Below are 27,881 nucleotides of genomic sequence, written 5' to 3' on the forward strand. Positions count from 1 at the left end.
TGGGCGTACCCTTTCTGCAGAAAGTAAAAATGGCCTTACTCAATAAATTAATGTTCAAGTGCTATTTCTTTATGACACCGAAAAACAAACATTTCAAACACCATGCTGAGAACTCAGTCCTTGTTTTGGGGAGGGGTGCACTTGGAAGATTCCAGCTAAGGTACAATCGTCCCTCGGTATCTGCCGGTCATTGTTTTCAGGACCCCCACAGATACCAACATAGGCCATGCTCGAGCCCCTTATATTATGTGGTGGTGCACAGTGCGTCCTTCCCATCCGCAGGTTTGGCATCTGTGGATAGGGAGTGGATACAGAGGGCGGACTATACCGCTTGAAACGCTTCCCTGGAAGCAATATGTAGAGTGGGTAGCGGAGGAGCAAGAATGGAAGCAGGGAGGCTTGTCCAGAGCATACAGGCGAAGGATGTACGGCCAAGGGGGGAATCCCAGACGACCGCGATTCGTGACATATTTTTGTTTGCACGAAAATAAAGTTTGAAAGAAAAGTGTTGGGGGAACAAGGGATTCATTTTCCCGCGGTAGTTGAAATGCAATGGCTACGCCTCAAGCCGCTGCAACATGCTGGCCTCCGTGCGGGGGCGCCCAAACAGGCGCGCCGCCGGGCCTTCCGGCTGCACTGCCGGAAGTGCTCTCCTGACCCTCCGCCGCGCAGCTCATCGCACGGCAGGAAGATGGCGTTGGAGGTCGGCGACATGGAAGATGGGCAGCTTTCCGACTCGGATTCCGACATGACGGTCGCACCCAGCGACAGGACGCTGCAATTGCCGGTGAGTGTGAAAGGAGGGCGGGTTATCGTGGCTGGGCGCGCCGAGCCTGGGCCGCGGGAAGCGCGCAGGCAGCGGTGAGGGTGAGGGGTGAGAGCTAGGAGCCCGGTCCGGACCGGGCTGCTGGGTCAGTGGCGGCAGAAAGGGCGAGCAGGCGTACCCCGGGCGGGCTCACGGAGCCCGGGCTGCAGGGTCTGGCAGCGAGGGGCGGAGGCGGCGGCAGCGGCTGGGTGTGCGAGCCCCAACCTGGCGGCTCCATGCGAGGCCGGGCGCGCGAGCCCTGGCGCCTCCTGGAGGCTGGCTTGGCGGCTGTCTCTTGGCGGTCTCACCTCCACCTACCGCTCTTTGTTTTTTTCTAAACTTAGGGCTTCCCCACTCCAGCGCCGCTAGGTGACCATTAAGGGGCAGATTTTGCCAGATGTATAGCATCTGGGGACATCGGCCTGAAACGGCCTGAAACAGCCTGTGGTGCTCCTTTTCTCCCTGAGACGGAGACTGAGGCCCAGGAATGAAGTTTATCAGAGTTCACTTAAAGAGCTGGCGCGGTGGCTCAAGCCTGTAATCCCAGCACTTTGGGAGGCCGAGATGGGCGGATCACGAGGTCAGGAGATCGAGACCATCCTGGCTAACACGGTGAAACCCCGTCTCTACTAAGAAATACAAAAAAAAATAGCCGGGCGAGGTGGCGGGCGCCTGTAGTCCCAGCTACTCGGGAGGCTGAGGCCGGAGAATGGCGTGAACCCGGGAGGCGGAGCTTGCAGTGAGCTGAGATCCGGCCACTGCACTCCAGCCTGGGCTACAGAGCGAGACTCCGTCTCAAAAAAAAAAAAAAGAGCTGGTTTTCCTTGTTTCCACCGAACCTAGCTTTGTCATGCGGTACCATGGCACTAGGTTTTTGTGCTAGCTTCTCTGGTTTTGTTTGTTGTTTTAAGACAGAGTCTCACTCTGTCACCCAGGCTGGAGTGCAGTGGCGCAGTCTTGGCTCACTGCAACCTCCGCCTCCCGGGTGCAAGCGATTCTCCTGCCTCAGCCTCCCGAGTAGCTGGGATTACAGGGGCCTGCGGCCACGCCCGGCTAATTTTTATATTTTTGGTAGACACGGAGTTTCACCATGTTGGCCAGGCTGGTCTCAAACTCCTGCCTCAAGTGATCCACCCGCCTTGGGCTCCTAAAGTGTTGGAATTACAGGCGTGAGCCACCGCGCCCAGCCTAGTTTTTGTATTTTTATTAGAGACGGGGGTTCTCCATGTTGGCCAGGCTGGTCTTGAACTCCTGACCTCAAGTGATCCACCTGCCTCGGCCTCCCAAAGTGCTGTGATTAGAGGCGCGAGCCTCCGCGCCGGGCCCAGCTTCCCTGCTTTCTAAACGGTAATTTGTCTTGACTGCCTTAGTAGGTAGCAACCTCTTTGAGGGGGCTTTGGTGCCAGATTGCCTGTGTTCAGATCCTGGGGCCACCGATGTGTGACCTACAGCAGGTTTATTTAGCCTCACTGCTTTTTGTCTCCATCTATGGAATTGGCATGATGTATCACTGATAGGGTTATTGCAAGGATTCTATGGAGCATACAGTGCGCGGTAATGCCTGAAAAGTGTTATCTCTGATCATTATTTGAAGATAGTGGGAGATAGATCCTCCCTACTTGCATTTCCAGCGTAGTAGGAGTTTTAACAAATACGAATACTTGCTTTTGCATATAAATGTTTAGGAAATTAGTACCAAGATATTTTGTTTTTCAATCTCAGGTTGTTTTTACATAAATTGACCCATGACTTGGTAAATAAACTTAATGCTGTGGACTGTGGGGTTTTAAAAATATGCCCAGGCCGGGTGCGGTGGCTCACGCCCATAATCCCAGCACTTTGGGAGGCCGAGGCAGGTGGATCACGAGGTCAGGAGATTGAGATCATCCTGGCTAACACAGTGAAACCCTGTCTCTACTAAAAATACAAAAAAATTAGCCGGGCGTGGTGGCAGGTGCCTGTAGTCCCAGCTACTCAGGAGGCTGAGGCAGGAGAATGGCCTGAACCCGGGAGACAAAGCTTGCAGTGAGCCAAGATCGCACCACTGCACTCCAGCCTGGGTGACAGTGCGAGACTCCCTCTTAAAAAAAAAAAAAAAAAAAATCATGCCCAGCCTAGGCAATATGGCAAAACCCCATCTCTACAAAAAATGCAAAAAAAAAAAAAATTAGCTGGTTATGGTGAGGGTTGCCTGTAGTCGCAGTCCCTCAGGAGGCTGAGGTAGGAGGATTGCTTGAACCTGGGAGGTTGAGGCTGCAGTGAGCCATGATTGCTCCACTGCACTCCAGCCTGGGCCACAGAACAAAACTTTGTCTCAAAAAAAAAAAAAGTAACAGTTATTATGTATGTCATTTTAAAACATTCTGACAATAACTGAAAAGTTTGAAATCTTTTAAAGGTGACAAGAACTTTGGTAATATAGTAAAAGGATATCTTAGAACAAAGTGCTGCATTAGTTGTAAAGATAAGAATTTGTGGCTTTTAAATTGGCGAATTCCATGTGGAACTTAGAAAAGTAAGGATTTCATTGGTCTCAGACTTGTCTTTGAAGATCAGTTCCTTTTGGAATGGCGCAGTTGAATCTCTAAATTTTTAAAAATTAGGTAGGTGGAGTTTATGTGTTTTGTGAAGTGGATTGTGTTTCTTTTCACTTGCAGAAAGTGCTAGGTGGCGACAGTGCTATGAGGGCCTTCCAGAACACAGCAACGACATGTGCGCCAGTATCACATTATCGAGCTGTTGAAAGCGTGGATTCGAGTGAAGAGAGTTTTTCTGATTCAGATGATGATAGTTGTCTTTGGAAACGCAAACGACAGAAATGTTTTAACCCTCCTCCCAAACCAGAGCCTTTTCAGTTTGGCCAGAGCAGTCAGAAACCACCTGTTGCTGGAGGAAAGAAGATTAACAACATATGGGGTGCTGTGCTGCAGGAACAGAATCAAGATGCAGTGGCCACTGAACTTGGTATCTTGGGAATGGAGGGCACTATTGACAGAAGCAGGCAGTCTGAGACCTACAATTATTTGCTTGCTAAGAAACTTAGGAGGGAATCTCAAGAGCATACAAAAGATCTAGACAAGGAACTAGATGAATATATGCACGGTGGCAAAAAAATGGGATCAAAGGAAGAGGAAAATGGGCAAGGTCATCTCAAAAGGAAACGACCTGTCAAAGACAGGCTGGGGAACAGACCAGAAATGAACTATAAAGGTCGATATGAGATCACAGAGGAAGATTCTCAAGAGAAAGTGGCTGATGAAATTTCATTCAGGTGAGCATTTGAATTACAAATAAGTACTTGACCAGATGGCTTCTATTTACAGGAAATAAAATAAATGCCAAATACTTTAATGATATGTTCCCCCTTTTTTTTTTTTTGAGATTTTTTTTTCTTTTTTCTTTTTGTTTTTGTTTTTTTTTTTTTTTTTTTGAGACAGCGTCTTGCTCTGTCACCCATGCTGGAGTGCAGTTAGTTGCTCACTGCAACCTCCGCCTCCTGGCTCAAGGGATTCTCCCACCTCAGCCTCCTGAATAGCTGGGACCACAGACACGCACCCCCACACCCAACTATTCTTTGTATTTTTAGTAGAGACAGGGTCTTACCATGTTGTCCAAGCTACTCTCGAACTCCAGAGCTCAAGGGATCCACCCGCCTTCGCCTCTCAAAGTGCTGGGATTACAGGCATGAGCCAAGAGCTGACCTAATTTATTTTTTTTGGAGGGGAGAGGATCTCACTCTGTTGCCCAGGTTGGAGTGCAGTGCTACAATCACACCTCACTGGAGCCTAGAATTCTTGGGCTGAAGGGATTCTTCCACCTCAGCTTCCTAAGTAGCTGGGACTACAGACTCAGGCCATGATGCCTGGCTAATTTAAAAAAAAAAAAAAAAAATGGCCAGGCACGGTGGCTCACACTTGTAATCCCAGCACTTTGGGAGGCCAAGGTGGGCGGATCATGAGGTCAGGAGTTTGAGACCAGCCTGGCCAAAACAGTGAAACTCCATCTCTACTAAAAATACAAAAATTAGCTGGGCATGGTGGTGGACACCTATAATCCCAGCTACTTGGGAGGCTGAGGCAGGAGAATCGCTTGAACCTGGGAGGCAGAGGTTGCAGTGAGTCGAGATTGTACCACTGCACTCCAGGCTAGGCAACAGAGCTAGACTCCATCTCAAAAAAAAAAAAAAAATTAGGAGTTTCACTATGTTGCCCAGGCTGGTGTCAAACTCCTGGGTGCAAGCAGTCCTCCCACATTGGTCTCCCAAAGTGCTGGGATTATATGCATGAGCCACTGCACTGTCTGCAGATTTTTTTGTTTTTGTTTTTTAAGAGACGATCTTGCTCTGGTCACTCAACTGGAGTGCAGTAGCACAATCATAGCTCACTGAAGCTGAACTCCTGGGCTCAAGCAATCCTGTCTCAGCTTTCCAGATTGTTGGGATTATAGGTATGAGCCACTGTGCCTGACTCTTTTTGAGGCTTTAAGGAACTGGGGTAATTTGGTTATATGAATACATTTGTATTGTATTTTTCAGTTTGTTTTTTTGGTTTGTTTTTTTAGACAGTCTTGTTCTGTCACCCAGGCTGGAGTGCAGTGGTGTTACCTTGGCTCACTGCAACCTCCCCTCCCGAGTTCAAGCAATTCTCGTGTCTCAGCTACCTGGGTAACCTGGATTATAGGCATTCACCACCACATTCAAATACATTTTTTTTGTTTTGTTTTTGTTTTTTGTATTTTTAGTAGAGATGGGGTTTCAGTATGTTGGCCGGGCTGGTCTTGAACTCCTGGCTTCAAGTGATTTGCCTGCCTTGGCCTCCCAGAGTGCTGGGATTACAGGCGTGAGCTGCACACCAGCTGTATTTTCTTAAATTTGGACAAGCCTGATAGAATAATTTTGCAGACTTTTATGAACTGTTAAACAACTCGTTGCATTTAGTGCCATAGAGCTTTTTAAATAAAGCATATCTTTTTAAATCATGAGTTGTTTTTGTTTGTTTAGTGTTTTCAAGAAATTGTCCCTTTTTTCTTAACTTTGAGGTATAATTTACAGATAATAATATTCACCCATTTCTAGTGTTAATTTTTTTAGGAAACATATCAAGTTGTATAACCATCACCTCTGAAACATTTCCGTCACCCAGTAAGATCCCTTATGTCCCCATGCCAATTTACATTTAATCCCTGTTCTCATCCCAGATAACTGCTAATCTACTTTCTATCTGTATAAATTTGCCTTTTCTGGTATTTCATATAAATGGTGTCATGTAGTATGTAATCTTGTGCTTTGCTTCTGTCACCTAATGTTTTTGTTTTTTTGTTTTGTGTGTGTGTGTGTGGTTTGTTTGTTTGAGACAGAGTGTCACACTGTTGCCCAGGCTGGAGTGCAGTGTCACGATCTCAGCTCACTGCAACCTCCGCCTCCCGGGTTGAAGCAATTCTTGTGCCTCAGCCTCGTGAGTAGCCGGGATTACAGGCATGTGCTACAACACCCAGCTAATTTTTATATTTCTTAGTAGAGACAGGGTTTTGACATGTTGGCCAGGCTGGTCTCAAACTGCAGACCTCAGGTCATCCGCCCACCTTGGCCTCCCAAAGTGGTGGGATTAGAGGCGTGAGCCACTGTGACTGGCCAGTGTTATGTTTTTGAGATTGATCCGTGGTGTAGCAGGAGTCAATACATTTTTATTGTGTGTGTATATATGCATATATTCATATTGATTATTCTACTTTTTGGCTATTATGAATAATGCTGTTATGAACCTTCACATCCAGATCTTTAAACATATATTTTCATATCTTTGTTTTGTTTTGTTTTAGATGGAGTCTCACTCTGTCGCCCAGGTTGGAGTGCAGTGGCACGATCTCAGCTCACTGCAACCTCCACCTCCTGGGTTCAACCAATTCTCCTGCCTCAGCCTCCCTAATAGCTGGGATTAGAGGCGTGCACCACCACGCCCAGCTAATTTTTTTTTTTTTTTTTTTTTTTTTTTTTTGTATTTTTAGTAGAGACAGGGTTTCACCATGTTGACCAGGCTGGTCTCAAACTTCTAACCTCAGATGATCCACCCTCTTCAGCCTCCCAAAGTGTTGGGATTGCAGGCGTGAGCCACCTCGCCTGGCCATATTTTCATTTCTTTTGGGTAAATGTCCAGAAGTAGAATTGCTTGGTGTATGGTAAATTTACAATTCATGTATTTTTACCAAGTTCAGATTTTGAATTAACATTTTCATTAGCTCTAAATCACTAATGAACAGTGTCACAAATTTGAAAACAGGTATGGTTCAAGAGTAATGCAACTGGTAGGAAAACAAGTATTTACTTTCCAGGCAAACCTATCTGAACACCAGTACTTGATTTTTAAAATACTGGGGAAGTTTGGAATTTGAGTGCTGGAAAGGAACTTAGAGATGTTGTAAACCAAAACCTTCATTTTACAGATTAATATTAGACCTGGAACTAAACCCTGATTCTCGTGTTCCTAGTCTATCTCTCTTTCCACAAAAATACACTGCCTCCCGTTGAGAAGAAACAAAGGATGCCAAGTCTGAATTCTTTTTTTTTTTTTTTTTTTTTTTTGAGACGGAGTTTCGCTCTTGTTGCCCGGGCTGGAGTGCAGTGGTGCAATCTCAACTCACTGCAACCTCTGCCTCAGGGTTCAAGCAGTTCTCCTGCCTCAGCCTCCCGAGTAGCTGGGATTACAGGCATGCGCCACCGCACCCAGCTAATTTTGTATTTTTTGTAGAGACAGGGTTTCTCCACGTTAGGCTGTTCTCTCAAACTCCCGACCTCAGGTGATCCGCCCACCTCAGCCTCCCAAAGTGCTGGGATTACAGGCATGAGCCATGGCACCCAGCTGAATTCTTGATCTGTTGAGAGTGTGAGCTTTGACACTGGAAGAATTACTTAGGCTACCTATGTTTCTAAAATCTCAATGACAAAATGAAAATGTACATTCTTTTTTTTTTTTTTTCGAGATGGAGTTTTGCTCTTGTTCCCCAGGCTGGAGTGCAATGGCGCAATCTCAGCTCACCGCAACCTCCGCCTCCCAGGTTCAAGCAATTCTGCCTCAGCCTCCCGAGTAGCTGGGATTACAGGCATGCGCCACCAGGCCTGGCTACTTTTTTTTGTATTTTTAGTGGAGACGGGGTTACTCCATGTTGGTCAGGCTGGTCTCGAACTCCTGACCTCAGATATCTGCCCAGCTCCGCCTCCCAAAGTGCTGGGATTACAGGCTTGAGCCACCCTGCCTGGCCGGTATCTTGTACATTCTTGAGAGAATCAACTGGCATAGTGCATGTAAGGTTTTTAGGATTATGCTTACTGTAATAATAATGAGCCATCAGTAAATATTAGCTATTTCTATTTTTTGTTCTGAGGCAGGGAGTCTATGAGGGAAAGGTCCTATCCCATTGTAAAGCTCTAGCCATCTCTGGAGTTAGAGAGCCTTAGCTTTTAGGCATAATAATTGAAAGCGTATATGTCTGTCATTTATTTTGACAATAGTGGACTGGCTTTATCTTCTTTTGCATTCGGGCCTGCATTCGTCGTGCTGTATGTGCGTTTTGAAATATACTGCAATACAGTATGGCAAATAAAGAAGCCAAATATGAGAGTTTAGATGGAAACTTGAGGTTACCATCTCCTGTGACCAAAGATTAGGAATGTTTACATGTCAGTGATTCCAAGATTAAATATTGAAGATTTAGGAAACCAGGTGTTGCTGGAATCAGATTTTATTCTAGCTGGGGACTAAGCTGGAGACTCAGGTAGATTTCTTCAACTTTGTACAACAAACAGAGGTTAATTTTACTTATTTGTTTCTCATCAGGTTACAGGAACCAAAGAAAGACCTGATAGCTCGAGTAGTGAGGATTATTGGGAACAAAAAGGCAATTGAACTTCTGATGGAAACTGCTGAAGTTGAACAAAATGGTGGTCTCTTTATAATGGTAAGACTGCTTAACCGTTTTTGTTTTTGTATTGTTTATCCTGTGGTTTTGTTTTTGTTTTTGATTACAAATTTAACTTGGTCTTTGTTGGATCTCTGATTTATCATGCCTTCTTACAGTATGTTTGAGGTTTTTAAACTATTATCAACAGTGAAGACTGGGTTTAAAAAAAAAAAATCAGTGGCTGGGCGCAGTGGCTCACGCCTGTAATCTCAGCACTTTGGGAGGTTGAGGTGGGCCTATCACCTGAATTTGGGAGTTCCGAGACCAGCCTGACCAACATGGAGAAACCCTGTCTCTACTAAAAATACAAAATTAGCCAAGCATGGTGGCGTATGCCTATACTCCCAGCTACTCAGGAGGCTGAGGCAGGAGAATCACTTGAATCCGGGAGGCCAGAGGTTGCGGTGAGCTAAGATGGTACCCTTGCACTCAAGCCTGGGCAACAGAAGCAAAACTCCGTCTGGAAAAAAAAAATTAATACAGTTATAGACTGTATTAATTATACTTTCCTGACAAAAGAAAACAGATAAATTGTAGCCTCTTACTGTATAGTCACCAAAACATTTCTTACATGATTCGTTAAAGGTAGGGGTTGAATTTTTTTTTATTTTTTTTATTTTTTTTTATTTTTTTTTTGAGAAGGAGTCTTGCTGTGTCACCCAGACTGGAGTGCAGTGGTTCAATCTTGGCTCACTGCAACCTCCGCCTCCCGGGTTCAAGCAATTCCCCTGCCTCAACCTCCCAAGTAGCTGAGATCACAGGCATACACCACCACACCCGGCTAATATTTGTATTTTTAGTAGAGATGGGGTTTCACCATGTTGGCCAGGCTGGTCTGAAACTCCCAACCTCAGGCAATCCACCCACCTCGGCCTCCCAAAGTGCTGGGATTATAGGCGTGAGCCACTGCACCCGGCCAAGGGGTTGAAATTTTAAGACAATAGAGTCTAGGGGAGCCTAGGAGCTCAGATATTGAGAATATGGGTTTTAGAGTTTAGGTACCCTTTTTTACTTCTAGATTTTCAGCATATTAATTGAAATTTGGCTAAATTGTTTGACTCCCTGGAGCCTCAGTCTCCTCAGCTGTAAAATGGAGATTAGTCCTGCTTTGTAAGGAGTAGAAGAGATGATGCACGTAAAGTACTGACCACGGTGTCCAGCACTTTAGCAATGGTAAACAGAAGTATTCTTTTTGGTTCACTTAATTCATGCGTTCTTGAAAAAGAGGGCAAAAAAATAACTTTTTTTGTTTGTTTTTTGAGACGGGGTCTCACTCTGTCAACCAGGCTGGAGTGCAGTGGTGCGATCTCAGCTGACTGCAACCTCCGCCTCTGGGTTCAAGCAATTCCCCTGCCTCAGCCTCCCGAGTGGCTGGGACTACAGGCATCTACCACCACGCTTGGCTAATTTTTGTATTTTAATAGAGGCAGGTTTTCACCGTGTTGCCTAGGCTGGTTGAGAACTCCTGAGCTCAGGCAATCCACCCGCCTCAGCCTCCCAAAGTGCTAGGATTACAGGCTTGAGCCACTGCGCCCGGCCAACACTTTTGTTATATGAGCACAGATAGATACACAGGAAAGCACAAATAGGTACACAGTATTTTTGTGTGTATTAAAATTTCCTGGGTGTAGGAATGAAAGCTGGGGGAAGTCTAAAAAGGGTCCTGGCGTAATAATGGGAGAACAGTTTGAGAAGCACTTAACTGTTTCAGAATGACAGAAAGAGCTGCTCTGCCTAGGCCAGATCACGAGCACTGGCAGTTGTAGAAGGGTTTGGCACATCTCATTTAATTCAGCTTTCACCACCGGGTGAGGATGAAGGTTTGAATGACTTCCTTGTTTTTTTTACTGGTTAAGTCTGAATAGTATAATGACATCACAAGGGAGTAGATCAATATTGTGCTTTAAACATGGGGAGAAAGAAAACCCAGTTAAGATTGATAGCATTGGCTAAGGAAATAGCCTATGAACATAAATTACAGGAGTCAAAACAGAAGTTAGCAACAAAACAAATTATAATAATCACGAATGCACTGCCATCCCTATTTGTGTCATTGTTAAAAGTACTTCAATTTTCATTCAGTTAAACACAGTTACAGATTTCATCAATATTTTAATACTGTAGTAATAAAACTTTATATTCCAATGAGCTAATGCAGATTTACTGAATATTGGGAAGATGCAAGTTCAAATTTACTTTATTTTATTTTATTTTTTGAGACACAGTCTGGCTCTGTTGCCCAAGCTGGAGTGCAGTGGTGTGATCTTAGCTCACTGTAACCTCCCCCTCCCAGGCTCAAGCCTTCCCCCACTTCAGCCTCTGAGTAGCTCGGATTGCAGGTGCATGCCACTGCGCTTGGCTAATTTTTTTGTGTTTTTAATAGAGACGGAGTTTCATCATGTTGCCCAGGCTGGTTTTGAACTTGTGAGCTCAAGCAATCTGCCAGCCTCGGTCTCCCAAAGTGCTAGGATTACAGGTGTGAGCCACTATGTCTGGCCCCCAAATTTACTTCTTTGGATACATTCTGCCCTTGAATTTAGTGCTTTCTACATGCCAGGCACTGTTCTAGAGGAAGGAGCTTATGGTGTGGTTGGGGGAGAGGAAGACAGTCTATAAACAATAAGTATAACTTCAAGTACGTTAAAAACTGATACATTGACTGGACACACCTGTAATCCCAGCACTTTGGGAGGCCGAGGAGGGTAGATGGCTTGAGTACAGGAGTTCGAGACCAGCCTGGGCAACACGGTGAAATCCTGTTTCTAAAAAAAAAGAACATACATATATATATATATACATATATATATATTAGCTGGGCTTGGTAGCACATGTGTTTAGTCCCAGCTATCCAGGAGGCTGAGGTGAGAGGATCACTTGAACTTGGGAGGTCAAGGCTGCAATGAACCGTAATCATACCACTACACTCTAGCTTGGGTGACAGAGCGAGACCCTGTCTCAAAAAAAATAAAAAGTGATACATCCTATGGTAAAAGAAAGAAATCAGATGGAGCTATAGGGAGTAGTGGAGAGGGGGACGTTGCAGTTAAACTAGAGTGGTCTGGGTAGATGTTACTAAGAATGCGCCATTTGAACGAAGACTTGAGGTGAAGCAATGACTACTGCTGGAAGAATAGACCAAGTAGAAGTAACACCCATTGTAGAAGTGAAGGGTGCCCAGCAAGGCCAGAACTGGGGTGAAGTGAACAATTTACTTGCTTTAGGTGCAAAATTTGAGAGTGCCTTAAAAACTCAGTAATCAAAACAAATAATATTTGAATGTACCAATTTCAAAAATCAAAATTAATGCAAAAAATCCATAATGGACAAAATTTTAAAGACAGGCTCTTACCCTGAACTTGGCAAGGCTGCTCTTTCCACCCTAATCTCTACCTAGTTCCTGTCTGAACAAGGGGCCAGTGTGGCAGGAGCAGAGTTCATGAGAGAGTGAGTTGGGATATAAGGTTAGAGAGGTAATTGGGCCAGGTCTAGTGGGAACTTGTTTGCCATCTTAAGGAATTTGCCTTTTACTTTAAATGAGATAGTCCATAGAGGGTTTTGAATGATAAGAAATGCATTTCCTAGGCCGGGCATGGTGGCTTATACCTGTAATCCCAACACTTTGGGAGGCTGAGGCGGGCGGATCACTTGAGGTTGGGAGTTCGAGACCAGCCTTACCAACATAGCGAAACCCCATCTCTATTAAAAATACACAAAAATTAGCCGGGCATGGTGGTGTATTCCTGTAATCCCAGCTACTCACGAGGCTGAGGCAGGAGAATCGTTTGAACCCAGGAGGTGGAGGTTGCCATGAACCGAGATCACGCCATTGCACTCCAGCCTGGGCAACAAGAGTGAAACTCAGTCTCAAAAAAAAAGAAAAAGAAATGCATTTCCTTTCAGCTGCTGTTTTGAGGGATAAGAGTAGAAGCAGGAAGTGCCATTCCAGGTGGGTCTGACCAGCATGGTAGCGCTGGGGTGAAGGAAAAGTGGTCAGATTCTGAGTATATATGGAAGATACAGCCAACAGAATTTCCTAGTGGATTAGATGCAGGATGTAAGAACAGGAAGAGTCAAGGATTACTCCAAGGTTTTTAGCCAGTTTAAAGAGCAATGTCCAAAAATTCACATTAGCTCCAGAGTCTCAAAAGTCTATTTAACATGAACATGGAAGGGTGTGTATAATGGATTGTTAAATGAAAAGACACAGATTACAAACCAATTGGCCAGGTGCAGTGGCTTACTCGCTTTGGGAGGCTGAGACGGGCATATCACCTGAGGTCAGGAGTTCGAGACGAGCCTGGCCAACAAGGTGAAACCCCATCTCTACTAAAAATACAAAATTAGCCTGATATGGTGGCATGTGCCTGTAATTCCAGCTGCTCGGGAGGCTGAGGCAGGAGCATCGCTTGAACCAGGGAGGTAGAGGTTACAGTGAGCAGAAATGTGCCACTGCATTCTAGCCCAGGCAACAAGAACATAACTCTGTCTCAAAAATAAATAAATAAATAAACAAACCAATTTATATAACAGAATCCCATTTGGGGTTGGGTTACAAATGTATGTGGCATACAAAAAAGTAAAAAGATGTCCAGGTGTGGTGGCTCACACCTGTAATTCTGAGACCAGCCTGGGTGACATGGTGAAACCTAATCACTACAAAAAAATACAAAAATTAGCTGGATGTTGTGGCAAGTGCTTGTAGTCCCAGCTACTCAGGAGGCTAAGGAGGTGGGAAGATCCCTTCAGCCCAGGAGGTCAAGCTGCAGTGAGGTATGATCACACCACTTCACTTCAGCCTGGGCGACGGAGTGAGACTGTGTCAAATAAAAGTAAAAAGATTATGTGTCGAAATGTTACAGTGATTACCTATAGGTAGTGGGATTATGGGTGGTTTTTTTTCTTTTTTCTTTCTTTTTTTTTTTCTTTTTGATACAGGGTCTCACTCTGTCATCCACGCTGGAGTGCAGTGGCACAATCAGGTCACTGCAGCCTCAACCTCCCTGACTCAAGCAGTCCTCCCACCTCAGCCTTCCAAGTAGCTGGGACTGTAGGCTTGAGCCACCATGCCCAGCTAATTTTTGTGTATTTTGTAGAGATGAGGTTTTACCATGTTGCCCAGGTTGGTCTCAAACTCCTACAAAAAAATATGTGTGTGAGTTTTTTGGTTTTTGTTTTTTGGTTTTTGTTTTTTTTTAGACAGAGTCTTGCTCTGTCATCCAGGGTGGAATGCAGTGGTGCCATCTCAGCTCACTGCAACCTCTGCCTCCCAGGTTCAAGCAATTCTGCCTCAACCTTCTTAGTAGCTGGGATTACAGGCATATCCTACCATGCCCAGCTAATTTTGTATTTTTAGTAGAAACAGGGTTTCACCCTGTTGGCCAGGCTGGTCTCAAACTCCTGACCTCAAGTGATCCACCCGTCTTGGCCTCACCCAACCCACGAGCCACTGCGCCCGGCCACACGTGTGTATATGTACCTATTTCCTTATTTTTAAAAATTCAGTTGTTTGAATGGCAACCAGTTCACATGATAAAACATAAGAAAGAGTATCAAGGGCTGAAGGGAGGAGGCTGAGGAAAATTGATGTGTACAGAGTGTCAGATTTGCAAGATGAAACAGTTTTGGAGATCATTTTATAACAGTGTAAATATACTTTACTGCTGAATTGTACACTTAAAAATTGTGAAGACGGTAAAAATTTTTGTCATGTGTTTATTATCACAGTAAAAAATCAGAAGAGTAAAAGGTATGTAGTGAGAGGCTACCCGACCACATGTATCCTCGAGCCACTCAGACTCCTCCCCAACACACATTATTATTTTTTTGAGATGGAGTCTCGCTCTGTCACCCAGGCTGGAGTGCAGTGGTGCGATCTCGGCTCACTGCAACCTCTGCCTCCCGGGTTCAAGCAATTCTCCTGCCTCAGCCTTCTAAGTAGCTGGGATTACAGGCACGCGCCACCATGGCCAGCTAATTTTTATATTTTTAGTAGAAGATGGGGTTTCACCATGATAGTCAGGCTGGTCTCAAACTCCTGACCTCATAATCTGCCCACCTTGGCCTCCCAAAGTGCTGGGATGACAGGCGTGAGCCACTGCGCGTGGCTCCAACACACTTTTTTTTTTACACAGGTGGTCATATACTATACACACTATTCTATACCTTGCTTTTTTAACTTAATGTATCTTAGAAATCTTATGAAGTATATAAAGAGAGCCCCTCCATTCTTTTTTTTTTTTTTTTTTTTTTTTTTTTTGAGACGGAGTCTCGCTCTGTGGCTCAGGCTGGAGTGCAGTGGCCGGATCTCGGCTCACTGCAAGCTCCTCCTCCCGGGTTTACGCCATTCTCCTGCCTCAGCCTCCCGAGTAGCTGGGACTACAGGCGCCCGCCACCTCGCCCGGCTAATTTTTTGTATTTTTTTTAGTGGAGACGGGGTTTCACCGTGTTAGCCAGGATGGTCTCGATCTGCTGACCTCGTGATCCGCCCATCTCGGCCTCCCAAAGTGCTGGGATTACAGGCTTGAGCCACCGCGCCCGGCAGCCCCTCCATTCTTTTTTGCAGTTGCTAGCATTCCAGTGAATGGTTATATCATAATTTGTATTACTGTGTGTATATACACATACGTGCTCAGTTGATCTTCATTATTTGTAGATTTTATATTTTCAAATTTGCCTACTTGGTAAAAAGTTATTAACCTCAAAATTAATGCTAGTGGTTTCACAGTCGTTCACAGACGTGCAGTTTCTAAAAAAATTTGAGTTGTCCAACATGCACATGCTTAACTGACGTCGAACAAGGCAACACTCTACCTTGTGTCAGCTTCCATACTATAAAATAAATAATACGTTTATCTTCTCCAATTTAAGATAGCATCTATATCATAGACTAAATACCAATATATATTTGGCCTTTTTTCCTGGATTTTCTGTTTTGCTTCACTGATCATTCTAGATTTATTTTGGTACCATACAGTTTTAATTATGTAGGGTTTATGATGTGTTTTAACATCTAATAGAATATTCATGGTGGATGCGGTGGCTCGCAACTGTAATGCTAGCACTTTGGGAGGCCAAGGCGGGCAGATCACCTGAGGTCAGGAGTTCGAGACCAGGCTGGCCAACATGGCAATTTCTGTTTCTACTAAAAATACAAAAATTCGCCAGGCATGGTCGTGAGTACCTGTAATCCCAGCTACTCAGGAGGCTGAGGCAGGAGAATCACTTGAACCCCGCGGGAGAGGCAGAGGCTACAGTGAGCCAAGATCACGCCACTTCACTCTAGCCTGAGCAAAAGAGTGAAACTCCGTCTCAAAAAAAAAAAAAAAAAAAAAATTTACTGACTTAAGCAGGTGGCAGTTAAAAACAGAAAATCCAGTGATTTGTTAGGTCATTTGAGCTGAGTGGCCTATTTCTCTTTGTTACCATATAGATTTTTTAAATCACAGAATTTCAGAGTTAAAAAAGACCAAAGACCTTTGGCCTTCGTTTTATAGATGAAGAAACTGAAACTCATATTTCGGTAATTTACTGGTGTTATCTATTTCATAAGAGTCAGAATCAGGACTGGACTTCAGATCTGGTATTCCTTCTATCTCCTTAATTGTGTCTCTGTTAAAAGATGCCTTGACCATTTATGGGAAGAGTATATGCACTTTAACTTTTCTGTTCCTTTTTGTAGAATGGTAGTCGAAGAAGAACACCAGGTGGAGTTTTTCTGAATCTCTTGAAAAACACTCCTAGTATCAGCGAGGAACAAATTAAGGTAATAATAATGTCCTCACCTCTTAAACTCCATCATAATTTGACTTGTAACTCATCCTCTAGCTTCATTTTCTTTGAATATCCATTACCTGCTGTGCCTTCAGTGGACTGATTTTGTTACTGTCTTATTCTAAGGAACATTTGTGCCTTTTATTTTATTTATTTTTTTTTTTTTTTGAGGTGGAGTCTCACTCTGTCACCCAGGCTGGAGTGCAGTGGCGTGATCTCAGCGCCCTGCAACCTCTACCTTCTGGGTTCAAGTGATTCTCGTGCCTCAGCCTCCCAGGTAGCTGGGATTACAAGCACATGCCACTATGCCCGGCTGATTTTTGTATTTTTAGTAGAGACAGAGTTTCACCATGTTGGCCAGGCTGGTCTCAAACTCCTGACCTCAAGCAGTCCGCCCATCTGGGCCTCCCAAAGTGCTGGGATTACAGGCGCCCAGCCAGCTTTTTATTTATTGTAGATACAGGGTCTTGGTATGTTGCCCAGGCTGGTCTTGTACATCTCAGCTCAAGTAATCCTCCTGTCCCAATCTCCCAAAGTGCTGCAATTACAGGCATGAACCGTTGTTACTTTACCTATACACTTTATTTATTTATTTATTTATTTATTTATTTAATCGTTTGAGACAGGGTCTAAGAATCTAGCTCTGTTGCCCAGGCTGGAGTGCAGTGGCACCATTTCTGTTCACTGCGCAACCTCTGCCTCCTGGGCTCAAATGGTCCTCCCACTTCAGCCTCCAAAGTAACTGGGAGTACAGGCATGCGCCACCACAACCAGCTAATTTTTGTATTTTTTTGTAGAGATGTTGCCCAGGCTGGTCTGGAACTCTGGGCTCTAGTGATCCACCTACTTCAGCCTCCCATAGTGTTGGGATTATAGACATGAGCCACTACGCCTGGCCTATACAGTCTTTTTCTGTTCCATGTGGAAATAAATAACAAGCATCAAATGCTTAGTTCTAATTATTTGAACAAGCGTAAGGGCAGGCAGTGAGTCTGGAGTGAGTAGTACAGTTAGCACTTCAGCGTGGTGCTATCTCCCACCAAAAAAAAAAAAAGTATGTCCCAGTAATGACAATACCGTACATAACCACAAGACCCGTTATCACTCCTAAGAGAAATAAAAACAGTTTCATAATATTCAATATCTAGGCCTTATTCCAATTTCGTAATTTGTCCCAAGAATATATTTTACGGCCAGGCGCGGTGGCTCAAGCCTGTAATCCCAGCACTTTGGGAGGCCGAGACGGGCGGATCACGAAGTCAGGAGATCGAGACCATCCTGGCTAACCCGGTGAAACTCCATCTCTACTAAAAAAATACAAAAAACTAGCCGGGCAAGGTGGCGGGCGCCTGTAGTGGAGGCTGAGGCAGGAGAATGGCATAAACCCAGGAGGCGGAGCTTGCAGTGAGCTGAGATCCGGCCACTGCACTCCAGCCCGGGAGACAGAGCGAGACTCCGTCTCAAAAAAAAAAAAAAAGAATATATTTTACATACTTTCCTCCTAAGCAGGATACAGTCTAGGTTTCCATATTCCGTTTGTTAAATCTCCTTTATTATATATTTTTAATTATTTTATTTTATTTTATTTTTTTGAGACAAAGTCTTACTCTGTTGCCCGAGCTGAAGTGCATCATCACGGCTCACTGCAGTCTTGACCTCCCTGGTCTTAGATGACCCTCAGCTTCCCAATTAGCTGGGACTACAGGCACGCACCACTATGGCCAGCTAATTTTTGTATTTTTTGTAGAGACGGAGTTTCACCATGTTGGCCAGGCTGGTCTTCAACTCCTGGGCTCAAGCAGTCCTCCCACCTTGGCCTCCCAAAGTGCTGGAATTACAGGTGTTAGCCACCTCGCCTGGCCCTCCTTTATTCTTTTTAACCCCACATTTTCCTTCATGATTTAGACCTTTTAAAGAGTTAAGGCCGGGCGCGGTGGCTCAAGCCTGTAATCCCAGCACTTTGGAAGGCTGAGACGGGCGGATCACGAGGTCAGGAGATCGAGACCATCCTGGCTAACACGGTGAAACCCCATCTCTACTAAAAAAATACAAAAAAACTAGCCGGGCAAGGTGGCGGGCGCCTATAGTCCCAGCTACTCGGGACTGAGGCAGGAGAATGGCGTAAACCCGGGAGGCAGAGCTTGCAGTGAGGTGAGATCCAGCCACTGCACTCTGGCCTGGGCGACAGAGTGAGACTCCGTCTCAAAAAAAAAAAAAAAGTTAAAGATGGTGAGGTCAGGCATGGTGGCTCATGTTTGTAATTCCAGCACTTTGGGAGGCCGAGGTGGGCAGATCACTTGAGTTCAGGAGTTCAAGACCAGCCAGGCCAACATGGTGAAACCCTGACTCTACTCAAAATACAAAAATTAACCAGGCATGGTGGCGGACGCCTGTAGTCCCTACTACTCGGGAGGCTAATGCAGGAGAATCACTTGAACCTGGGAGGTGGAGGTTGCAGTGAGCCGAGATCACACCACTGCACTCCAGCCTGGGTGACAGAGCAAGACTCTGTCTTTTTAAAAAAAAAAAGGAAGAAGAAGAGTTACAGGTGGTTATCTTACAGAATATTTGGTTACTTTATTATATTCTGGTGATTGCCTCCTCCTGGCTTTGTTTAATTCATTCTTCTGTCTCCAGTATTATAAACTGGAAGGTGTAGACTCTCTAGTTTTTTGGGGTTTTTTTTCCCCCAAGACAGAGTCGCTCTGTCGCTGAGGCTGGAGTGCAGTTGCACGATCTCAGCTCACTGCAAGCTCCGCCTCCTGGGTTCACACCATTCTCCTGCCTCAGCCTCCTGTGTAGCTGGGACTACAGGCGCCCGCCACCACGCCCAGCTACTTTTTTTATTTTTAGTAGAAATGGGGTTTCACCATGTTAGCCAGGATGGTCTCGATCTCCTGACCTCGTGATCCACCCGCTTCGGCCTCCCAAAGTGCTGGGATTACAGGCATGAGCCACCACGCCCAGAGACTCTTTAGTATTTTAAGTCATTTTTGTGTTATTGGGAATGTCTTTTATAGACATCTTTTAATTTGTTAATCAGAGAACATAATTTGTACTTAGCATTTATTCAAATACTAAAGATTGAGAACTAACCTCTTGCATAGGAAAGAGGTGGTACACATCTAATGCAGCTGTTGTATTTGAGTAGCTCTGTGTTTTCCTTATGATAACAATGGTGATAAAGATTAATAAGAATGTGTCTTTTAGCCATACTGACTGTAATGCTAATGTGACAGATAAAGCCACTTACCTTGAGCTGGTCCAGGTAATTGTATTTTGCATCTGCTCAGTGTTCTTTTTCCTTAAGTTTTCTGGCTGTTCACTTAACAGTCACTTTAAAAGAGTCTGCTATGTTGACATTCCTATAGGAAATGTTACTGTTACTGCAAATCTAAAATCTCTAGTATAGTAACTACTTTTTTCATTTCATTGTAACAACTGTTTCAGTAACATGATTTGTGACAATGTAAGTTTCCTTAGGAACACAACTGTTGAGTGGTAGCAAAGATTATACTCTAATGTTCTCTCCCCTCACCCAAAATAATTCTTGACAAAAGTATGTACTTAAAAGATACCTTCTAAGTAACTAAACCTTGGACAAACAATATTCTCAGGCAGGAGAGAAGAAATACTGTAACATTTATTGATTTCCTCCCACTGGACCAGAGATTAATATTATGTAACTTAATCTTCACATTGTATCACTGTGGGTGTTACTTTGTTATGCAAATGAAGAATAATCAAAATTATATGCCTGAGATCACACAGACCACTCTGACTCCAAACCCATGCTGGAGTTACTTTCACTGTATTATGTCTTTGTAATTCAGTAATTCCAGCTCATTGAGGGAAAGGATTTTAATGCTAGAAAGTTTTTATGTTAAACTGCCAGAAACTTTGCATTATAATAAGAAAAAATAGAAACATTTGGAATATCTAATAATAGGGACATGTTGATTTACAAGGACATTCTTTTGTTTGTTTGTTTGTTTGTTTGAGATGGAGTCTCGCTCTGCCTCCCAGGCTGGAGTGCAGTGGCCGGATCTCGGCTCACTGCAAGCTCTGCCTCCCGGGTTCATGCCATTCTCCTGCCTCAGCAAGACGGAGTCTCACTCTTTCCCCTAGGCTGAATGAAGTGCAATGGCGCGATCTTGGCGCACTGCGTCCTCCGCCTCCCAGGTTCAAGCAGTTTTGTCACCTCAGCCTCTCGAGTAGCTGAGATTACAGGCATATCACACTGCTATTTTTAGATGGTTTCACCATGTTGGCCAGGCTTGTCCCAAATTCCTGTTCTCAGGTGATCACTCTTCCTGTTCTTCCCAAAGTGCTGGGATTACAGGCGCGGAGCCACCGCACCTGGTCAAAAAATTCTTTTTAAAAAAGAGACTGTTAGGCCGGGCGCCGTGGCCTGCCTGTAATCCCAGCATTCTTGGGAGGTCGAGGCGGGCGGGATCACTTCCAGGTCAGGGAGGATCGAGACCATCCTGGCTAACATGGTGAAACCCCGTCTCTACTAAAATACAAAAACTAGCCGGGCGCAGGCGGGCCTGTAGTCCCAGCTACTCGAGGCTGAGGCAGGAGAATGGCCTGAACCTGGGAGGCGGAGGTTGCAGAGTCGCAGATCACGCCACTGCACTCCAGCCTGGTGACACAGCGCCGACCTCGGCCTCCAAAAAAAAAGAAAAAAAAAAAAAAAAAAAAAAAAAAAGAGACTGTTTCCACTTCTGTCACTCCAGGTCTCACGCCGTGTTGCTCAGGGTGGTCTTGAACTCTGGGGCTCAAATGATGGTCATGCCTTGGCCTCTCAAAGTGCTGGGATTGCAGGTGTGAGCCACTGTACCCGGCAGTTTTGTTTTGAAGAGTTAGATCTCCTGCTGTCACTCTCACACAGGAGTCCAGTGGCACCATTTCAGAATTACTGTAGCCTCAAACTCCAGGGCTCAAGTACCCTCTTGCCTCACCCTCCCAAGTAGCTGGGACTACAGGCACATGCCATCACTCGCTTTTTGAGACGGAGTCTCACTCTGTCAGCCCAGGCTGGAGGTGCAGTGGCCGGATCTCAGCTCACTGTGCCTCATCTCCGGTTTACGCATTCTCCTGCCTCAGCCTCCCAGTAGCTGGGACTGTTGCATGCCCTGGGCCGGCCGGGCCTGCTAGTTTTTGTATTTTTTAGTAGAGACGGGTTTCCCCACCGTGTTAGCCAGGATGGTCTTGATCTCCCTGGACTGCGGATCCGCCTCCGCTTCGCCTCCCAAAGTGCTGGGATTACAGGCTTGAGCCACCGCGCCCGGCCCACTCTCGGCTTTTTTAAATGTTTTGTAGAGACAGGGTCTTTCTGTATTGATCAGTCTAGTCTCAAACACCTGGCCTTAAGCAGTCCTCCTGCCTGGGCCTCCCAAAGGCCTGGGATTACAGGTGTGAGCCACCATGCCTGACCAATACAATTTTATTATACATAATTTATTTCAGATACTACCCAAATGATGATGTTATAATTATTCTTTTCATTGCTGTGTTGCTAACAATCACCATATGTAGAACTTAGAAGCCAGAACTTGACTGAATGGATTTGTTTTCCTGTTTTAAAATTCCATTTGGGTACATGACCTCACAATTAAGTTTTGTTTTAAAAAATATAAAGTTGGCCGGGCCCGGTGGCTCAAGCCTGTAATCCCAGCACTTTGGGAGGCCGAGACGGAAGCGGATCACGAGGTCAGTGAGACGGTGACCATCCTGGCTGGGCCGGAAGCAGTGAAACCCTCGCTCTACTTCAAAAATACAAAACTTGAAGCAGGTGGCGGCTTCGTAGTCCCAGCTACTCGGGAGGCTGAGGCAGGAGAATGGCGTAAAACCCGGGAGGCGGAGCTTGCAGTGAGCGGAGATCCGCCACCGCACTCCAGCCTGGGTGACAGAGCCGGTGACCTCGCCTCAAAAAAATAAAATAAAAAATAAAAAATAAAAAATATAAAGTTTTCTGAGGGGAAAAAGCAATAGTTAAAACTTTATTTACTTTGTTCAAAAAAAAAAAAAAAAAAAAAAGCTCAGCTAAAACACTAGAGTTAGATCCTTAACTTCCTTAACTTGGAGAGTTAAGTATATATAGATATGGATGGGAAGGGGGAAATTTTCCCTCAAATTACCTGCCTGCCTTTGTGATAAAGATATTAACAACAATTGCCAGGCATGGTGGCTCACGCCTGTAATCCCAGCACTTTGGGAGGCTGAGTTGGGCAGATCACGAGGTCAGGAGATCGAGACCATCCAGGCTAACACAGTGAAACCCCGTCTCTACTAAAAATACAGAAAGTTAGCCGGTCGTAGTGGCAGGCGCCTGTAGTCCCAGCTACTCAGGAGGCTGAGGCAGAAGAATGGTGTGAACCCAGGAGGTGGAGCTTGCAGTGAGCCAAGATCGTGCCACTGCACTCCAGCCTGGGCAACAGAGCGAGACTCTGTCTAAAAAAAAAAAAAGATACTAACGTATTGCAACAACATTTTGGGAACCATTTCCCACTTTGTTCTATTAAATTCATAACGCATGGGAATAAAGTTTCTTTTTATTTTGTTTATTGTTTTTTCTTTTAATTTTTGAGATGGAGTCTCCTAGCTCTGTCGCCCAGGCTGGAGTGCAGTGGTGCGATCTTGGCTCACTGCAACCTCTGCCTCCCACATTCAAGCGATTCCCCTGCCTCAGCCTCCCTAGTAGCTGGGATTACAGGCTCGCACCACCACGCCCAGCTGATTTTTTGTATTTTAGTAGAGATGGGGTTTCACCATGTTGGCCAGGATGGTCTCGATCTCCGGACTTCGTGATCCACCTGCCTCGGCCTTCCAAAGTGCTGGGATTACAGGCATGAGCCAGCACGCCCAGCCTAATTTTTGTATTTTTTTTTTTTAAAGTAGAGATGGAATTTTACCATATTGGCTAGTCTGTTCTCAAACTCCTGACCTCAAGTGATGTGACCACCTCGGCCTCCTAAAGTGCTAGGATTACAAGCATGAGCTACCGCACTTGGCCAAAGTTTCTTTTTAGTAAGGCTTGCCATGTTTGGAGAGAAAAGAACAGCTTCATAAAATTTATTCGTTGTTACCAAGCATTATACTACTTAGAATTCTTAGCAAGATGCTTGGATGTGCTTCCATATAAAATGAAAATGCTTCTACTTGTGGCTTCTTCATAGTCTTTGAATTAAAGGTAATTGAACTCTTGGAAAAAATTGCAAATCATCACACTTTTGTGAAGTCAGTGTAATGGATTTTAAGAATATTGGGCCGGGTGCAGTGGCTCACCCCTGTAAATCCCAGCACTTTGGGAGGCCGAGGCAGGTGGATCGCTTGAGGCCAGGAGTTGGAGACCAGCCTGGGCAACATGGAGAAACCCCATCTCTACTAAAAATACAAAATTTAGTTGGGTGTGGTAGCTCACACCTGTAGTTCCAGCTACTCGGGAGGCCAAGGCATGAGAATTGCTTGAACCCTGAAAGCAGAGATTGCAGTGAGCCGAGATTGCACTGCTACCCTCCAGCCTGGGCGACGGAGCCAGACTCTGTCTCAAAAAAAAGAAGAAAAAAAAAAAAGAATGTGGGAGAAATCACCAGCTACTTGGGATGCTGAGGCAGGATGATTGCTTTAGTCCAGGAATTCGAGGCTGCAGTGAGGTTTAATTATACCACTGCACTCCAGCTTGGGTGACAGAGCAAGGCCCCATCTCTATCAAAAACTTTTAAGAAGAATATTAGAGAAATCTTATATGAGTTCAGACTTCATACTTTCACATGTTAGCTCTGTAATTTTGTGCCTCATTTTCCACATCTGAAAACAAAGATAGTATAACCACCTTGTAAGGCTTTTGTGAGGATGAAATGAGTTAATGTGTGTGTAAAGTCCTTAGCAAAATGCCTGGTACATAAAAGTACTCACTTGATAACTGGTAGCGAGCCTCATTATCTTCTGAGTTTACCTTTGTCTTTTCTCACATATGTACCCTCCTTCTCCATCCTCAGTTCCTCCTCTTTAGCAAATACTTTTATTATTTCTCTTCATCAAAACACTCATATTCTGAAGTTTTCCCTTACCCCTTCATTTCAAAGATCTTTACACCTTCCTCTGTTAATTCTGTGTGCTGCTTATAACTATTTAGCATAAATTTTAGGAGAGGGTCTCCTTTTTCCCACCATCTTCCATAGTGCTTTTTATAAACAAAAAGACATTGGGATTTATATTCGTTAAGAATATTAGAGGCACTGGCTTGGCTGCAGCTTTTAGGAATCCCTGCCCAGAAGATAATAGGGTCCCAGAAGTGTGTCCTGCCAACACTAGTTTCTTTTTTAAAGCTTTGAACCTTCTCTGTTTTAGTACAGTTTGATGATCCCTAATCTAGAAATCCAAAATGCTCCAAAACTTTGTTGTTTTGGTTTGGGTCTTTTTTTTTTTTTTTTTTTTTTTTTTGAGACACAGTCTTGCTCTGCCACCCAGGCTGGAGTGCAGTGGTGCAATCTCGGCTCACTGCAACCTCTGTCTCCTGGGTTCAAATGATCCTCCTGCCTCAGCCTCCCTAGTAGCTGGGACTACAGATGTATGCCACCACACCTGGCTAATTTTTGTATTTTTAGTACAGACAGGGTTTCACCATGTTGGCCAGGCTGGTCTGCAACTCCTGACCTCAAGTGAACCACCCACCTCCGCCTCCCAAAGTGCTGGGATTATAGGCATGAGCCACCATGCCCAGCCTTCATTTAGGAAATTTTTAACTGTAGAGATGATACGTTATGGTAGAATAAGCATGGGCCCTAAACCTAGCACTAGGCTGGGTTTAAATCAGTTCAACCTTTACTTGCAGTGAGTACTTACTTAATATCTTGAACTCCATCTTAATAAGGAGCCTAATGATATTTGCTTATTTTTGGTAAGAAATGGAGATAATGATTTTAAAGGGACAGGCATGGAATAAACTTTTAATACATGGTAGTTCTTGCTTACTAAAGTTGTTCCTTTATTACAGGACATTTTCTACATTGAAAACCAAAAGGAATACGAAAATAAAAAAGCTGCTAGGAAGAGGAGAACACAAGTGTTGGGAAAAAAGATGAAACAAGCTATTAAAAGTCTAAATTTTCAAGAGGATGATGATACATCACGAGAAACTTTTGCAAGTGATACAAATGAGGCCTTGGCCTCTCTTGATGAGTCACAGGAAGGACATGGAGAAGCCAAGTTGGATGCAGAGGAAGCCATTGAAGTTGATCATTCTCATGATTTGGACATTTTTTAAGTACATTTTTGACAGTTTGAGGACTAAGCCTTTCTAAAATAACATTGTAATAAACCATTTTTACTGAGATTGCAATGTTTTGCACTGATAAACATGAGAATCTGGAGGAAAGACAATTGTTTTGTTTAAAATGGTGTATGTGCAGAAAGGAATGCAATTGATAGAACATTTAAGGATATCTCACGTCTGACAATACTTAAGAGTATATAGCACAGGATTTAATTTCTCATTCTGTTGCACGTGCTAATTGTGAGTATTACTAGTTGATAATCAGTTTTGTCTAGGTCATAACATACTATTCGAAAGTGCTTTTTCAAGTTTATCTTTGCAGTGAATTATGCTTTGACTTTAAAACATTCCACTAAAATCATAATGGGACATATAAATTATTAAGCTGTTACAAATGCATTCAAATTTGTTTTTTCTGTGTTCTAAGAACTCAGGCAATTTTAAGGATAAAAACTAACATTGGCCAGGCACGGTGACTCACGCTTGTAATTCCAGCACCTTGGGTGGCTGAGGCAGGCGGATCACTTGCGGTCAGGAGTTTGAGACCAGCCAGGCCAACGTGGTGAAACTTTGTTTCTACTAAAAATACAAAAACTAGCCAGGCGTGGTTATGCATGCCTATAATCCGAGCTAGTGGGGAGGCTGAGGCAGGAGAATCACCTGAACCCGGGAGGTAGAGGTTGCAGTGAACTGAGATTGCACCACTGCACTCCAGCCTGGGCGACAGAGCGAGACTCCGTCTCAAAAAAAAAAAGATACAGTTAAGAGGTGTATACTGATGATTCGTCCCACTCATTTGTTTGTCCAGAAGTAAATAAATGTCAGAAATTTTTAAGAGCCTCTGTCTGTCACCCAGGCTAGAGTGCAGTGGCATGATCTCGGCTTATTGCAGCTGCCATTTCCCAGGTTCAAGTGATCATGTGCCTCAGCTTCCTGAGTAGCTGGGATCACAGGTGTGCACCACCACGCCCAGCTAATTTTTGTATTTTTAGTAAAGACTGTTTCGCCATGTTGTCCAGGCTGGTCTTGAACTCCTGGCCTCAAGTGGTCTGTCCACCTCTGCCTCCCAAAGTGCTGGGATTACAAGCATGAGCCACTGCACCCAGCCTTATTCTTAAATTTAACATGTTTTTTGACTTCTTAATTAACTTGGTTATATACTAAATGTGATCTACTCCTGTGTATTACTACATACTTTAAAAAAATTTTCAAGCTGGGCATGGTGACACACACCTGTAATCCCAACACTTTGGGAGGCCAAGAGAGGAAGATTGCTTGAGCCCAGGAGTTTGAGACCAACCTGGGCAACATCGTGAGACCCTGTCTCTAGTTTAAAAAAGAAAAAGAAAAACAAACATTCCCAGTGGCAGCCTGCCTAAGACTGTTTTACCTTATGTTAAGGAAGTTAGGTATTTCAAATGTTACATATGCCGGCACAGTGGCTCATGCCTGTAATCCCAGCACTTTGGGAGGCTGAGATGGGTGGATCATTTGAGGTCAGGAGTTGAAAACCAGCCTGGCCAACATGGTGAAACCCCATCTCAACTAAAAATATAAAAAATTAGCCAGGCATGGTGGTGCATGCCTGTAATCCAGCTACTTGGGAGGCTGAGGCAGGAAAATTGCTTGAACCCGGGAGGCAGAGGTTGCAGTGAGTCGAGATCATGCCACTGCACTCGAGCCTGGGCGACAAAGCAAGACTTTGTCTCAGTAATAATAATAATGAAATATTACATGTGCATGAAGTTTTAAATTACTCATTAATGAAGAAAATAAAGGTAGTTTAGACATTCCAAGAGTTAACTGTAGTTTACAAAAATATATTAAGCAAAAATATGCTTGATATATTAAGCAGAAATTTTGTTTGTTAAGCAAAAATGTAAAATTCAGCCATTATAAACTATTCCTTCAGACAATGTACTTGAAGTCTTTCGGTAGTTCTGAGAATATGGTCATTGAAGTTGGATCTAAGAGGAAAGTGGTTATCGGTTGCTTTTTATTTATAAAGAATGCAAAAATAAAATTAGATTTTTGGCAGTCCTTAATGAGCTTCAAGTGATTATAATTTTAAAT

The 27,881-nt window shown here is 44.2% G+C and overlaps 1 protein-coding gene across 1 annotated transcript; it reads left to right on the top strand.

Moving 5' to 3' along the window:
• On the top strand, window positions 1–27,853 carry PHAX (phosphorylated adaptor for RNA export). Its single transcript, XM_003900051.5, has 5 exons — window positions 1–787; window positions 3,463–4,076; window positions 8,635–8,755; window positions 16,437–16,520; window positions 25,530–27,853. Exons 1-5 carry the CDS (start codon window positions 548–550, stop codon window positions 25,797–25,799), a joined length of 1,329 nt encoding a protein of 442 aa, XP_003900100.3. The 5' UTR covers window positions 1–547; the 3' UTR covers window positions 25,800–27,853.
• The last annotated feature ends 28 nt before the right edge of the window (window positions 27,854–27,881 follow it).

Source organism: Papio anubis, chromosome 5 (genome assembly GCF_008728515.1).
Source record: "Papio anubis isolate 15944 chromosome 5, Panubis1.0, whole genome shotgun sequence".
In the NCBI taxonomy this organism is placed as follows: Eukaryota; Metazoa; Chordata; class Mammalia; order Primates; family Cercopithecidae; genus Papio; species Papio anubis.

What these genes read in the sequence shown, in the direction of transcription:
- PHAX (XM_003900051.5), top strand. Translation starts at nt 548, where the DNA reads ATGCAATGGCTACGCCTCAAGCCGCTGCAACATGCTGGCCTCCGTGCG. An exon ending in ACAGGACGCTGCAATTGCCG is followed by an intron (nt 788 to 3,462) that starts GTGAGTGTGAAA and finishes TTTCACTTGCAG; the next exon opens with AAAGTGCTAGGTGGCGACAG. An exon ending in GCTGATGAAATTTCATTCAG is followed by an intron (nt 4,077 to 8,634) that starts GTGAGCATTTGA and finishes GTTTCTCATCAG; the next exon opens with GTTACAGGAACCAAAGAAAG.